The sequence below is a fragment of the Rhinolophus hipposideros genome, assembly GCF_964194185.1.
Source record: "Rhinolophus hipposideros genome assembly, chromosome: 16".
NCBI classification, from domain to species: Eukaryota; Metazoa; Chordata; class Mammalia; order Chiroptera; family Rhinolophidae; genus Rhinolophus; species Rhinolophus hipposideros.
Genome location: NC_138062.1, coordinates 29,551,611 through 29,565,093, shown reverse-complemented (window position 1 = coordinate 29,565,093; position 13,483 = coordinate 29,551,611). Strand labels below are relative to the sequence as shown.

Genomic DNA, 13,483 nt, shown 5'->3' with positions numbered 1-13,483 from the left:
GAGGAGCTGTCTCCATGGGAGAAAGCCATTACCTCCAAGTGAGAGGAAGGGAAAGTTTGTTCTTCCTGCTCCTGTAAGAAGGGAAGAGGGAGGGGAGGGGTAGGGTGGTGAAGGGAGAGAAGAGAGAAGCCGGCCAGTGCAGAGATGAGGTAGTGGAGAGAAGCCAAGAATGTGTTAGATAGTAATTAATACCATCCATCCGATCAAATTTATATGCTATTGCTGGGAAGGAAACCCCGCCTTCCATCTCTATAGTAAATTCTACTCAATTGACACAGGGACGCAAGATCTCAGAAGTCTAGAAGTTCAAATAAAGGAAAGCCCCTTAGGTCAATTCACAAACACCCAGAGGGTGGGCGTTGGACTTCCCAAACCCTGGAATTGGACTCAGAGGATCCCAGCTGACATCTTGTTTCACGTTCTTTCTTTTTCTTTTTTTCCTACCAAGTTAAGTATAAAAACAGATACCTTTTGTCCCACACTGAACTCTTGCTTGGAGGTTAGAAGTCCTTACTTTCTAGGTTCAGATTTGGGCATGGATTTCAAAAAGCTTGCTGTTTCAGAGTACTCACTGTAATACAAGTAACAAAAGCCTTTAATTGCCTGCTTTCTCTAATTGCTTTAGATAAGACCTTATCTTTTCCTGGGCCCTGCTACCTCCAGCCTCTGCAGTTACCTTCTGCACCTCTCCCCCGATCACTTGATTCTTAGTGTCTGGATTACTGAAAATGCTTCTGTAACCTTTCTCACTTTTTTCTCTCTCTCTGGGTCAAAAGGGAGGGGGAAAGCATATACTCTAAAGTGTTTCCTGATTCCTGTCATGGAAAGAGCAATGGTTTAAGAATCAGAAACCAGGTTACTGGCGTCAGCTCTACCATTAACATAGCAGCCACTCGACCTCTTTGAGTTTTCATTTTCCCATGTAAGAAATGAGAGTTTGGATTCCAACATCTTCTAGGGCCATTCCAGACTGAAGTCCAGATCAAAGAACCCTACAGTTTCCTACTGTATTCCCTCCCCTCTCTCCTGATCTCTGAGGGACACGGCTATGACTAAAGTGACTTGACCCAGAATAACCAAAAGAATCCCTCATACTAATGAATCCTAGTTATAAACCAATGAAAACTGGTTTCTGTCTCCCATCTTTTTCTTTGAACTTCAGAAAATATAATCAGTGAGTAAAGCAGAAGAATTTACAAAACAAAGTTTATGCAGTGGTCTCCTTGCAGGCAATCTTTAATAGACTCTCAATTCTGATGAATTCCCCAGGTGTTTATCGTCTTTGTTTGGTTTGGATGTGCAGAACTAAAAATATCTATAGGAGAGATTTTTAATTATTCAGATCAATCAGTGAAATTCCCAAGAATTCCACTGGGAAAGAAGAAAAAAGAATATGGGCTTCACAGAGAGGCCTGGGTTTTTTTTACTAAACAGTATGGTTTTGGGTAAGTTACTTAACCTCTCTGAGCCTCTGTTCATCTGTAAAATGGGAATAACGATACCTCTCTTGCAGGATTGTTGTCAGGTAAATGACAGGTACATATTAAGTACAATACATGTTTGTGTTCTCCCCCATTCAGTACCATCTGATTTACTCTTTGCTGACCAAGAGCACAGGTTTGGAACTTAAAAAGCCCGGGTTCACTGCCTAATAACCACAATTTTAGTAGTTCAGTGAGTTTGGCCAAGTTCTTAACATCTCTCGGGCTCTTTTGTTTCTTATCTGTAAAATGGAATTAGACCCAGCACTAACCTCACAGGGTTGGGAGGTGACTATAAAGTATTTAACACAGTGCCTAGCTTAAAGTAAGCGGTCAGTAAACAGTAGCTGGTAGTGGTAACTGTCAAAATCACACCAGATCTCAGTCTGACTCTGCAAGGAATGAGAAGGCAGGGCTGATGGTGAGCGGCTGTCGAGAAGCTGATGAGGGGTCAGGTTAGCCAGGCAGCCAGAAGGAGGCTCCAACCGGTAGAATAAGTTTCTCTTTCTTGCTTTTACCTTTACTCTGCGCCTCCCCCTAACCCCGCCCCACCCCGGCCCAGTTTTCTTTATCTTTCCTCTTTGTCTTTCTCTGTTTCCCCTGTGTATAAAAATGGTTGCATTCACAGCTGTATGAAATGTAAGCCTTTTCTTTTCCTGCATGGCCTCTGTACGCTCTCGTGCCTGGACATACGCTCATGTCTTTTCCTCATCAGTGTTGGGGTTTTTTATGCCACACTCCTAGATTGAACAGTGGGTGTGTGTTGAACTCAGTGCCATGGATTCTGAGCCATGTGCACTTCACCGCTTACTAACTACAATATTTGTTCTTAATTTTTGAAACCTCAGAGAAGAAAAGGCCTAATTGCTAAGAATCCTGGGGCAAAATGAACTCTCAGGAAGGACCCCATTTAGCGTCTTTGCATATCTTCTTTGTCTCTAAAGAGCGTAGCTTGCTTGTTCCGTCTTGTTGCGTCTTGTTTTCTCACGGTGCACATAAAAAATTACCCTGCATTTCCATTAGGAATGATTCTACCTGGTTCTTTTTAAACTGACTATTTAGACTGGGGCCACAATATTTGACATAAATTTAGAATGGGCCCAAAATATTTGACATAAATTGGCTTCCATTTAGAATCTACCAGAAGAGAAGAACCGTGTTTATGAGTTATGTAATAGTATTATTTATATACATATTAGTTGCAACAGATATTTTAATCACTGTTACTCCTGGGGTTCAAAGTACATCTGTATGTACGTAGTATATATGCATGTGTATAACATTTAGTAACATGGTATTTCACCACAAACTACAGTAGAAACCAATTTACTAAGACATGGATGTTTTGAAATATGAGTTCACAATCATCACTAACAAACAACCATTGGAACTTTGTGGCCTGTGAACATTTGGCAACACATCCAACCTTATTTCACCTACTTGGGAGACGGAATGGTGCCGTCACAAAGTCTTGGATTTAAATTTCAAAACCCTGGCTAGAGTTCCTTAGCCTTCCTCCGCAACTGACAGTTTTACCCCAAGGTTACTTAAAAGATAAACCAAGAACAAAGGCCTGTGGATTCTTTAAAAGTGTGTTGATTGTTTCTCCCTAACACCTCACCTCAATTTCTCACAGAACCAGAGTGAGCTGAGAGGAAAACGGAGCACCCTCTCTGTATGTACAGATGTACGTGTTGACCTAATCAGGGGCCCCCTGGAAGGGTGACCAGACAGGTCTGAGAAGCCTTGTGGGCTCCTAGGAAGACAAAAGGACGGCAGGGGTCCACCTCACAAACTTCCCAGATGGAAAAGTCCATGAAGCTGCTCCATCCTGCCGTTAAACATCCATTCACCTAAAGCCAGGATGAGTGGTCAGCTCTCTTAGACCCTCCCAGAAGGAAAGCCCAGTTGGCGGGCCCTCCCTAGCCATCTCCTCTCTACTCGGAGCCTATATCACAAGGGTCCTTATTTATTACTCAGCCTACGCTTAGGAGTTGAAGCTGTGTTTATATGATTAAAACAAAAGACTTTTTATGATTTTTTAACACAACAATCCATATTTATATGCAGTATTACCACCTCAACGCTGATGAACTGGGAGTCATAATAAAGTATTGAGGGTAGATTTTTTTTTTTTAAAGGGGGTAGATAGGTGTGGTCTCCTACAAAGTAAAGATTGTCACGTTCTTTACCTTTCTTTACCACATCACAGACTTGGGAAGAGTAAATGAAATAATAAATGTAGGACTCTTAGCACCATGCCTGCCATTCATATATTTGTAATTAGTATTATTGACGGTGGTGTTTCTACAATGATTGGCACACTGTCATGGTTGATGCTATATTTATCTCCTTTCTGTATCCACATACTCCTTTACCTAATCTATACTCTTAAGTGATTCATGGGTTTATCCAATGGTGGTGTTTGCATCAATGATCATTTGCTAATTTCTGCCAATAACATGAATGGAAAACCAAAAATAACAAAAACAACTCCATAGAGCAGTGACAGACACAGGTATATATATACAAGCTGGCATATACAAATTATGCCTTGTTGATAGCCCTTCTTGGGCCTTAGCCTCTTGTAGGACCCTCCTCTCTCCTGGGTCACTCAGCCTCAGTAGCCTCTCACCATTCTCACTCCTTTATGCCCAATAAAATGACATCCAGCCTGAAGGTAGGAATTGTCTATCCCTGTTTCAAAGTCCACCTGCTCGGTGGTGTTAGCCATTGCTGTGAAATGGAAGTAGGAAGGAATCATTCGTATGCTTATTCATTTATCCAACAAGTATTTTTCAGGCACTGAACCAGGCACTAGGGGTACAACCATCACAAGACACAGTCCCTGCCCTCCAGGTGCTTACGGGCTGGAGGGGGAAAGCTTCCAATTAAGTAAAGGGTAACTGTAGGTATCTGGGTCGGGCAATTTGTGTTAATGTTCCTGCCACTGCTACTGAGACTGCAAACACAGCAGGACATGCCAGGTGTGACATACCTGTGGGACTACGAGTGTACATACTCAGAAGAGAGCTGAACATATGATCCAAGAACTCAGGAGGGAGAGTGGGGCAAGAGATATAAATCCAGCAATTGGAGATTTAGACACTGATTGCCCAGGAAGCGGGCCAAGAAGAGAACCCTAGAGAACTCTGATGTATAAAGTGTGGCCTTACATTTCTCTTCTATGTCCTTTCCGTGTAAAGACATGATAACAACGTGTTGCACTATTATTGGGTAAATATCTCTAGAAAAAGAACAGTAAGTTCAACTGATGAGAGGAATGTATATATTTTTTAATTACCTGATTCCATCTCTCTTCCTAGGAGCAGGTTGACGGAAGGAATAGTCTTTATGATACTCTAGCACTGGTATTACTAGTAGATTGCAGGGCTGTCGGCACCATGAGCCCAATAGAAAACAGCAGGTAGATCTGCACGTATGGAAAGGTGGCTTATATCACCATTGTCTGTAAGAACAAAAAGATGGGGAACAGCTTAAATACTTACCAATATGGCTCATCTATAAATGGACAAATACAGCCATTGGAAGACTGAGTAAGTTCTTTAAGCACTGAATGTATCACCTGGAATTTACAAGTGTTTTAGGAGCTCTGTGCCCGGAGAGCTCCCAAACACTGGTTTACGAAGAAGTTTCCGGTTATTTCAACCCGATCGTCAGATGCTCTAGACCAAGACGCAGGACTGTGAGATGTGTCCCCTGGTATATAACTTTCCCATGTTTCCCCCTGCAATCTTGGTTTGTTTTTGTTTTGTTTTTCTTGTAATGATGGACATTAAAGTCTTACAATGAAGGGGGTCTACGGACCTGCTTGCAGGGACAGCAAGGGAGGGTGGATGTAAGGAGACCGTCTTCCCAGAGCCCATCCTGAAGGGAGAGAAACCCAATAGTCTGATTAGGCGATGACAATTACCCAAAGGTAGGTGTGTGCGTGTGTGTAGTGTGTGTGTAGTGGGGGAGTCCCTGGGACCTGCCACAGTGAAAAAAGAGAGCTTCAGAGAAGTCTGCCCGGGCCTGTGAACTCCCTCAGGGGACGTAAGAGAAAGGTGTTCCTCAAATGCAGTGATGAATAAGCTTTGCACAGCAATAGGATTAGATTTAAAACTGTTACAAGTGAGGTGTGACTAGCCCATTCTTGTATCACCGAGAGCTAGGCATTTTTTTCATTCAACGGGTATTAGTTTGTTTTCATTGTTTCTAAAATAGCACAAAGGAACCCTTCTATTTGTTGTCTTACCTTATGGTGATCTTAGAACAACACTGAGACCCAGGGAACATTATTTGCTCTCAGTTCGTCTCCCTTTCCTCTTCGATGCAGATAGCTTGCTATGTGTAACCCCAGTTTTGCCTACCCTTTCCCAGAAAAATCATCAGCAAACATGCATGGATCTATTGTAGGCAGGCAGCGTGGATTCAGTGAGGTAGAAGATTCCAGCTTTGCTCTCAGGCAGCTTGCAGTCTCCTGGGGAAACAGATAACTGCCTTCAGAAACAAATACCCATGCCAAAGGACACACGTAGGTTCAGTGTTAAGTCAGGGACCACCATAATGATGGCTTCAGGAGGCAGACACCTCAGGGGTCCAGACAAGCTTCTTGGAGAAGGTGGGCCTCGAAGGACAGGTTAGATTTAGAGAAGGAGGAAAGAGAGCACATGAGGTAAGACCAATCAGTGTGGTGCATCTTGGTGGAATAAGAGGGACCTGGTTTGCTGGAGAAGAGGCCAGGAGACAGCAGTCATTGGCTGAAGCCATTTCTGATTCCGTAAAAGTCTCAGATTCATAGTGACCCTGTGTGTTGCAAGCATTTGTATCAGAGCATGAGAGGGATATAACAAATGATCGGAATGCTGGGACTTGCCAGCTGACTATGGAATAATAGGAGGGGGATTGTGTTCAGGGAAGGTTGTTTATATAGTACCTGTATATCTGCTTGATCTCCTTATGTCTCTCTGCACACAGTAGGGGCCAAGATAAGGGTAAACTTACAAGATCTCTGCAAGCTCAGCTCGTATTATTTCTTTCTCTTGCTCTCTCCATTCTTTCCGCTTCCCTCTCCTGTTCACTGCCAGATGTCGAGGAGAAATCCTTTCTCACTGTGAGTTTCGGTTGGAATGTCAACCTGTGGCATTTGCCTTTTGAGAGAGAATGTGTGCATGCACAAATTAGTAAGGAGCAGAAAGTATGGGAACTCTACCAATACTCACCTGGTCTGAGGATCACCTTTTTGCTCTGTGAACTGAGGCTGGCACTGAAATGGCCTGTTCTTGGTTTCATTTATTTGTAAAAAGGAGATGTTAATACCTCCCTACCTACCTCAGAATTTTCTTGAGGTGCAAATGAAATTATGGTTGTGAACACACTCCGGAGACTAAAGAAGTTATTATTAGTAGCTCAACATAAAGATTGCATGGGGATAAGGGGTGATGAAATGAGGACGTCTCAATAAATCCCATCCAGTCCTATGATTTTATAAGATTGTTTTACATCATTAAAATAAGTTTAATGACATAGCTTCTTCTGATGTTTTAATGACTCTCACTCCGATATCTTTCTCCTCCCTAGACATCCCTAAGGACAGAGCCCAGTTCCCCCCTACAAGTTCCAACTCGTCTCGCCTGGCCTCCTCGGCAGTTCATGGAGCTCCCCACCACCAAGAGAACAGCGGAACTTCTCATGCAGCATGTTCAGAGACACTCAGAGCTGCAGGCATGACCCATCCAGGCTCCAGAGCTAAAGCTGACTTAAAAATGTGGAAAGAGTTCTCTAAAAAGGACAAGATGCTCTGCACATTGGAGAATCGGGTGTTACTTGACTCCTCTATTGGAACCTGTTGGTTTGGGTACCTTATTCTGAAAGTGTGTTCTACAGTATTTCAGCTGAAGGCATTCATGGCATAAATGTTGACATATTTACAAACTTAGATAGAAATGTGATGATAGATACCATGGAGTTGATAAAGGGACAAGTGCTAGCACCATTGGTAAGGAGATAGAGTCCCAGAAGGATGCAGAAAGCTTGAGCAGTTTAATGATGGGGCTATTTACCACGGTGTCTGAATTTGCTAGGCCTTCTATAACAAAACACCACTACCTTAGTCCATTTGGGCTTCTATAACCAAAGTACCATAGGTGGGTGGCTTATAAATAACAGATATTTTCCTCACTGTTCTGGAGGCTGGAAAGTCCAAGGTGTCATCAGGGTTGGTTTCTTCTGAGGCCTCTCTCCTTGGCTTGCAGATGGCCATCTTCTCGCTGTGTCCTCACATGGTCTTCCCTCTGTGTCCCAATCTCCACTTATTATAAGAACACAAGTCAGACTGGATTAGAGCCTACTCTAATAACTTCTTTCACCTGGGCTTTGAGGCAGAGAAAGAAAACACATCTCGATGAGAGCTTGTGGCTTCCCAGGGGCAAAGCTATCATTTAGGGTTCCCTCTTCCTGGAGCCTGAGCACTCATGGCCAGCCCCCAAGAGCCAGCAGCAGCTATGTAACCCGAGGTGGCCTGTAGCTCCAGGATTCTGCCCTCCTTTGATCCAGTGAACCACTGTGATTATTGCAGGAACTAGTCATGTTGTGGGCAGATGTTTGAATGGGCCAGTCTGGAGTATGTCCCCAGCCACTTCTGGAATAAGCCAGGATCTTCTGGGGCAAGGACACACCAGGAGAAAGGAGGGTCTATCCAGGATGAATGGCTATCTCTGGTCTTAAACTGTATTTGGGTTATCTATTCCTTTGAAACGAACCAATCTCAAACTTGGTGGCTTACAACAGTCTGTTATTCTCCTCACGAGTCTGCAGTTTGGGAGGGTTCTGTCTCCAATCTACACAGCATCCTCTGGGTCCTCCCAAAAGAGGGTCAGAAGATCCACTGTAGGGACAGGGCTAGTGCTGGCCGTCCACGGAAGCTCAGCCAGCTCTGAGGACCCGGGCCTCTGCTTCTCTCCGTGGAGGCCAAAATTCTCATAGCACAGGGGCCGGGTTCTAAGGATGAGTGTCAGAGAGAGCTATCTGAAGTTGGAATCATCTGTTTTGTCTAAGAGTGGTACTCCATCATCCCCTGGTGATCACAGAGGCTTGTCCAATTTTAAGCAAAGGGAGCATAGACTCGGGAGAGTTGCAAGATTCTGGAAGAACATGTGGGATGAGAAATAACACTGTGACCATTGTGGACTGGACTCAGGATGGTTCCTTGTGTGACCCTTACTTACCCATCATTGATCACAGCACAGTTATATGAGTTAGGTGCACCCCCTGTCTTAATCAGCTCACGCTGTCATAACAAATATCACAGGCTAGGGAGATTAAACAACAGAAGTTTATTTTCTCACAGTTCTGGAGGCTGGAAGTCAAGATCAAGGTGTCAGCAAGACTGGCTGGTGTCTGGTGAGAGCTGTCTCCTTGGGCTGACTTTTTACTGTGTGCTCGCATGGTTTTTCCTTGATACCTATGCAGAGGGAGAGAGGGAGAGAGGGAGAGAGGGAGAGAGGGGGAGAGAGAGAGAGAGAGAGAGAGAGAGAGAGAGAGAGAGAGAGAGAGAGAGAGAGAGAGAGAGAGAAATCTCAGTCTCTCCCTGGTATTTGTTCTTGTAAGGACACTAATCCTATCAGTTCAGGGCCCCACCCTCATGACCTCATTTAACCTTAATTACTTCCTTAGAGGCTCCATCTCCAATTGCAGCCACTCTGGGGTTTAAGATTTCAATGTATGAATTTGGGGGTATATAAGCATTCGGTTCATAACATCCCCCCTTACGGATATGAATTAGATGACAATTGATAAAGATAAATTTATATGGATATTCATTAATTCAAGAAAACTTTACTGAACACCCACTGTGTGCCAGATTCAGCCAGGCTCTGGGAGTATAGGTAGGGGGCAAAAACTGTTCTGGCCTTTAATGACTTTATCAGTGCAAGGAAGACAAATCAGCCATTACAATGCAATCATACCAACAAGGAACCTGTGCTGTGACAGCTCCCAGAAGGGAACAAGTAAACCACTCCGTGGGGCTGTGCCACAGTGATGTCCAAGCAGACACCAAAGATGAGTAGATTAAGTAGTAAATAGGAAGTGGGACAGACAGAAGGAAACATTCTGGAGAAAGAATAGGGCCCAGCATCCTGGTTTGCCCAGGACTGTCCTGGGCTTAGCACTACAAGTCCCAGTTCAAGAGTTGCCGCAGTCACCATGGAACTGTAAATATCCCAGGAGAGCTGGTGCCTAGAGGAGTTTGGGGTTGTGGCAGGATTGGTGAGAGAGAAAGCTGGAAAAGTTGGCAGGAACTAAGTCACATTAAGGAGTTAAGACTTTACCTTGAAGGCAGTCGAGCAATCAATAAGTGATCTTACATAGGGGAGTGACTTGCTAAGACTTGCATTTAGAAAGATCCCCATCTGCTGTATAATTAAGAGGGACAGCACCAAAAGCCAGTTAGGAAGCCATTGTGGTTTTGCAAGGAAGGATGAGGGGTGACTTAAAGTAAAATAATAGAAGGGGATGGAGAGAACCAGAGGATTTAAAATGTCTTGAAGTAACAGAACTTAGAAATATAGATAGATGTGGGAGGTGAGCGACAAGGAAAATCAAGGATGACTTCCAGATTTCTGGCTTGGACAACTGGAAAAAGTCTTGGGAAGTAATTAGGATGGTTTGGAAATCCCTCCCCCAAACCACCCTGCATGAGAATACAAACAAAGCCGCTATTCTTCTGCTCCCCATACAGCTCTTGTTGACCTGAAAATCTGAGTTATTGTGCAACTGACCCAGAAGTCTCAGTCATAGCCATGAGACTCTCAGGAACTTCAGGATAAGAAAGAGTTGTAGGGGGTGGCAGTTTGCGGGGCTGCATGGCTCAGTTGGTTAGAGCTTGAGCTCTCAACAACAAGGTTGCCAGTTCAATTCCCACATGGGATGGGGGGCTGCGCCCCCTGCAACTAGAGGTTGAAAACAGCGACTGGACCTGTAGCTGAGCTGAGCCCTCCACAGCTAGAATGAAGGACACCAACTTGGAGCTGATGGGCCCTGGAGAAACACACTGTTCCCCAATATCCCCCAATAAAATAAAAAAAAAAAAGAGGTTTGGAGCAAGAGGGGGAAGAAAGTGGGCATTTATTACACCAGATACTTCTAAGATGATTTATGTAGTCTGTCTTATTTAATTTTCACAAGAATCTTATGAGGTAAGTGGATGGATATTGTGATCCCCATTTCATAGGTGCAGAATGGGGAGTAAAGTATTGTGCCGCAGGCAGCCAGGGCTACAAAGTAGCAAAGCTGGGTGTGTTTGACACTAAAGAACTGCTCTTTCCACCAGGCTGCTTCCCTAAGGAACATTATTTTCTGCCTGATTGGATATTTTGTCACATCTACCGCCCTGCCTTGATTCCGTCTTCATTCAGCATTAGAGAAGGATGTAGACCCAGGGAAGGACTCTACTTCCTGGCTCTAAGAGGCCAGATGAAGGCTGCTTCCAGAACAAGGACTGCAAGAGAGCTTCTTACTCCTTTGTGACTGGTCCCCACACTGACCACAGTTACAAAACCTGAAAGCCAGAGCACCTGTGTAATTAATCTTTGTGAGCGGCAAGGCCCGGGGAAGCTCTGTTGACAGTGTCTCAGGCAACAGCCAGTTTAGAGCAGGAGGGAGTATTGGGAGAGAAAGCTAAGAGATAAATAGTTGTGGGAAGGACTCTACAAGGAAGGAAGGAACACAGGATGAGTTCCCAGGACCACTCTTCAAAGGAGAAGGAGTGCACGGGTGAGCTTTTCTAAACCGTAGGAGGGGTTCTGGAAATCTGACAGCTAGACCTGTGTGGCACCTGCATGGAGGCTGCCCACCGCCAACTTGAGCTGCTGCTTAACCAACCACGTTTACATTTTAATGTGAATTTTGACTTATCTCCTGTGAAGGCTTAATCCTCTATATTCAGGTAGTAATCTATCCATTTTGCAGTCTCTTACTATTGTTATTTCTGCCTGTATTTTATTCCCCTACCCCATCTAAATTAGAAATCGTCAAAGGATCTCAGTTTCACTAGCTTCGTATTTCCACATTTTCTTTAAATGCTGTAAGCATGTGACAAGTGAGACTGTTGTCATTGGAATGTCACCAGATCTGAAATGTTTATGTTTCAGCTGGCTTCTTTATTCACTGATACTGGCAGAGAAAGGACACGAGAGGGCGCTCCTTTCCTTCTTACCTGAGTCCAGAGAGCTGAACCCTTTCTGCCCATTTTAGGTCTCTTGAAAATTCAGCCATGACTGACATTGGGGAAAACATTTTTCCCCCACTACTTTTGGGGAGAGGCTTTGGGGGAATTTTGAATATTTACACCGACAGCTTTGGGGAAATATTTATTCAGCTCAGGTCCCTGATTCCATTCAAATCAATAAAACATATTCATATAGTTAGATTTTGAAGAGCTCACAATCTAAGGAAGAAACATTTAAAAAAGTAACCAACCACTTTACACACATGAGGATGGCTATTATTGATAATACAAAGTAACAAGTGTTGGCAAGGATGTGGAGAATTGCAACCTTTGTGTATAGCTGGTGGGAATGTGAAAAAAAAACAATGAACAAAAACAGCTGCTATGGAAAACAGTATGGTGGTTTCTCAAAAAATTAAACATATAGTGATCATATGAGCCAGCAATTCCACTTCTGGATATATACCCGAAAGAAGTGGAAGCAGGGACTCAAAAGAGCTATCTGTATACCCACATTCATAGCAGCATTATTCACAGTAGCCAACATGGTGGAAGCAACCCGACTTTCCATGGACAGATGAATGGATCAACAAAATGTAGTTTATACATACAATGGAATATCATTAATCCTTTAAAAAAGAAGGAATTTCTGACACATGGTACAATGTGGAAATGCAAATCAAAATCACAATGAGATTTTAACTGACACCTGTTGGGATGGCTACCATCAAAAAGGCAAGCAATAACAAGTGTGGGTGAGAATCCAGAGAAAAGTGAACCCTTGTACACTGTTGGTGGGAATGTAAATTGGTGTAGCCAGTCACGGAAACAGTATGGAGCTTCCTCAAAATATTAAAAATAAAACTACCGTATGATCAAGCAATCCCATTTCTGGGTATTTATCCAAAGAAAATGAAACCTGGTATGGAAGAGATATCTGCACTCCCGTGTTAATTGCAGTAGTATTTACACAATAGCCAAGATGCAAAAGCAAACTAAGTTGTCTATCAACAGATGAATGGATAAAGAAGATGTGGTATATATATATACATATATATATATATATATACATATATATATATATATGTAGAATATTATTCAGCCATGAGGAAAAAGGAAATCCTTATATTTGCAACCACATGGATCTACCTTGAAGGCATTGTGCTAAGTGAAATAAGGCAAAGAAAGAAAAACTGTGGTATCACTTATGTATGGAATATAGAAAAAAAAAAAAAACTTGTAGAAAAGTGGTTTCCAGGGGCTGGGGGTGGGAGGGGAATAGAGAGAAGTTGGTAAAAGCTTACAAATTTTCAGCTATAAGATGACTAAGATCTGAGGATCTCATGTATAACATGGTGATTATAGTTGATAATACTGTTTTGTCTAATTGAAATTCTCTAAGAGAGCAGAACTTAAATGTTCTCACCAAAAAACAAACAAACAAAAATACTCTGTATTTTAAAAAAGATTCCCAGGTATTTCTTATGCCCTTTGATGTTTGAAGAACACTGCTGTATATATCATTCTGTTCTTTCCCATGCACTTTCCATGCTTAATATAGTGAGTTGGAAGAAAAAGAGGTCACAATTTTAGAAGTTTTCACCAAGTAGAGAGTTGATTTGTTTTTTTTAAGGCTGCATGGGGTTTGTATGGACAGGTGTGAGCCAGGACAGAGTTCCAGGGAGATAGAATGGTTTATGCAAAGCAAAAGGAAAAACAATAGCAAAAGTGAATAGAGATTAGACAACTTTGATGTCAAGGATTCATGAAG

The 13,483-nt window shown here is 43.0% G+C and overlaps 1 protein-coding gene across 3 annotated transcripts in view; it reads left to right on the top strand.

Moving 5' to 3' along the window:
• Positions 1-12,593, top strand: part of FBXO16 (F-box protein 16) — a 54,131-nt gene extending 41,538 nt beyond the window's left edge. The window contains exons 8-9 of one of the 3 annotated variants that reach the window (XM_081075779.1): positions 6,572-6,597; positions 7,065-11,937. In XM_081075779.1, coding sequence (XP_080931905.1) covers positions 6,572-6,597; positions 7,065-7,074 — 36 coding nt within the window. In that variant the 3' untranslated portion in view covers positions 7,075-11,937. Of the gene's footprint in view, positions 1-5,319; positions 5,505-6,571; positions 6,598-7,064 lie in introns of those variants that run through there. The other 2 variants (XM_081075777.1, XM_081075778.1) reach the window with 2 other exon arrangements.
• The last annotated feature ends 890 nt before the right edge of the window (positions 12,594-13,483 follow it).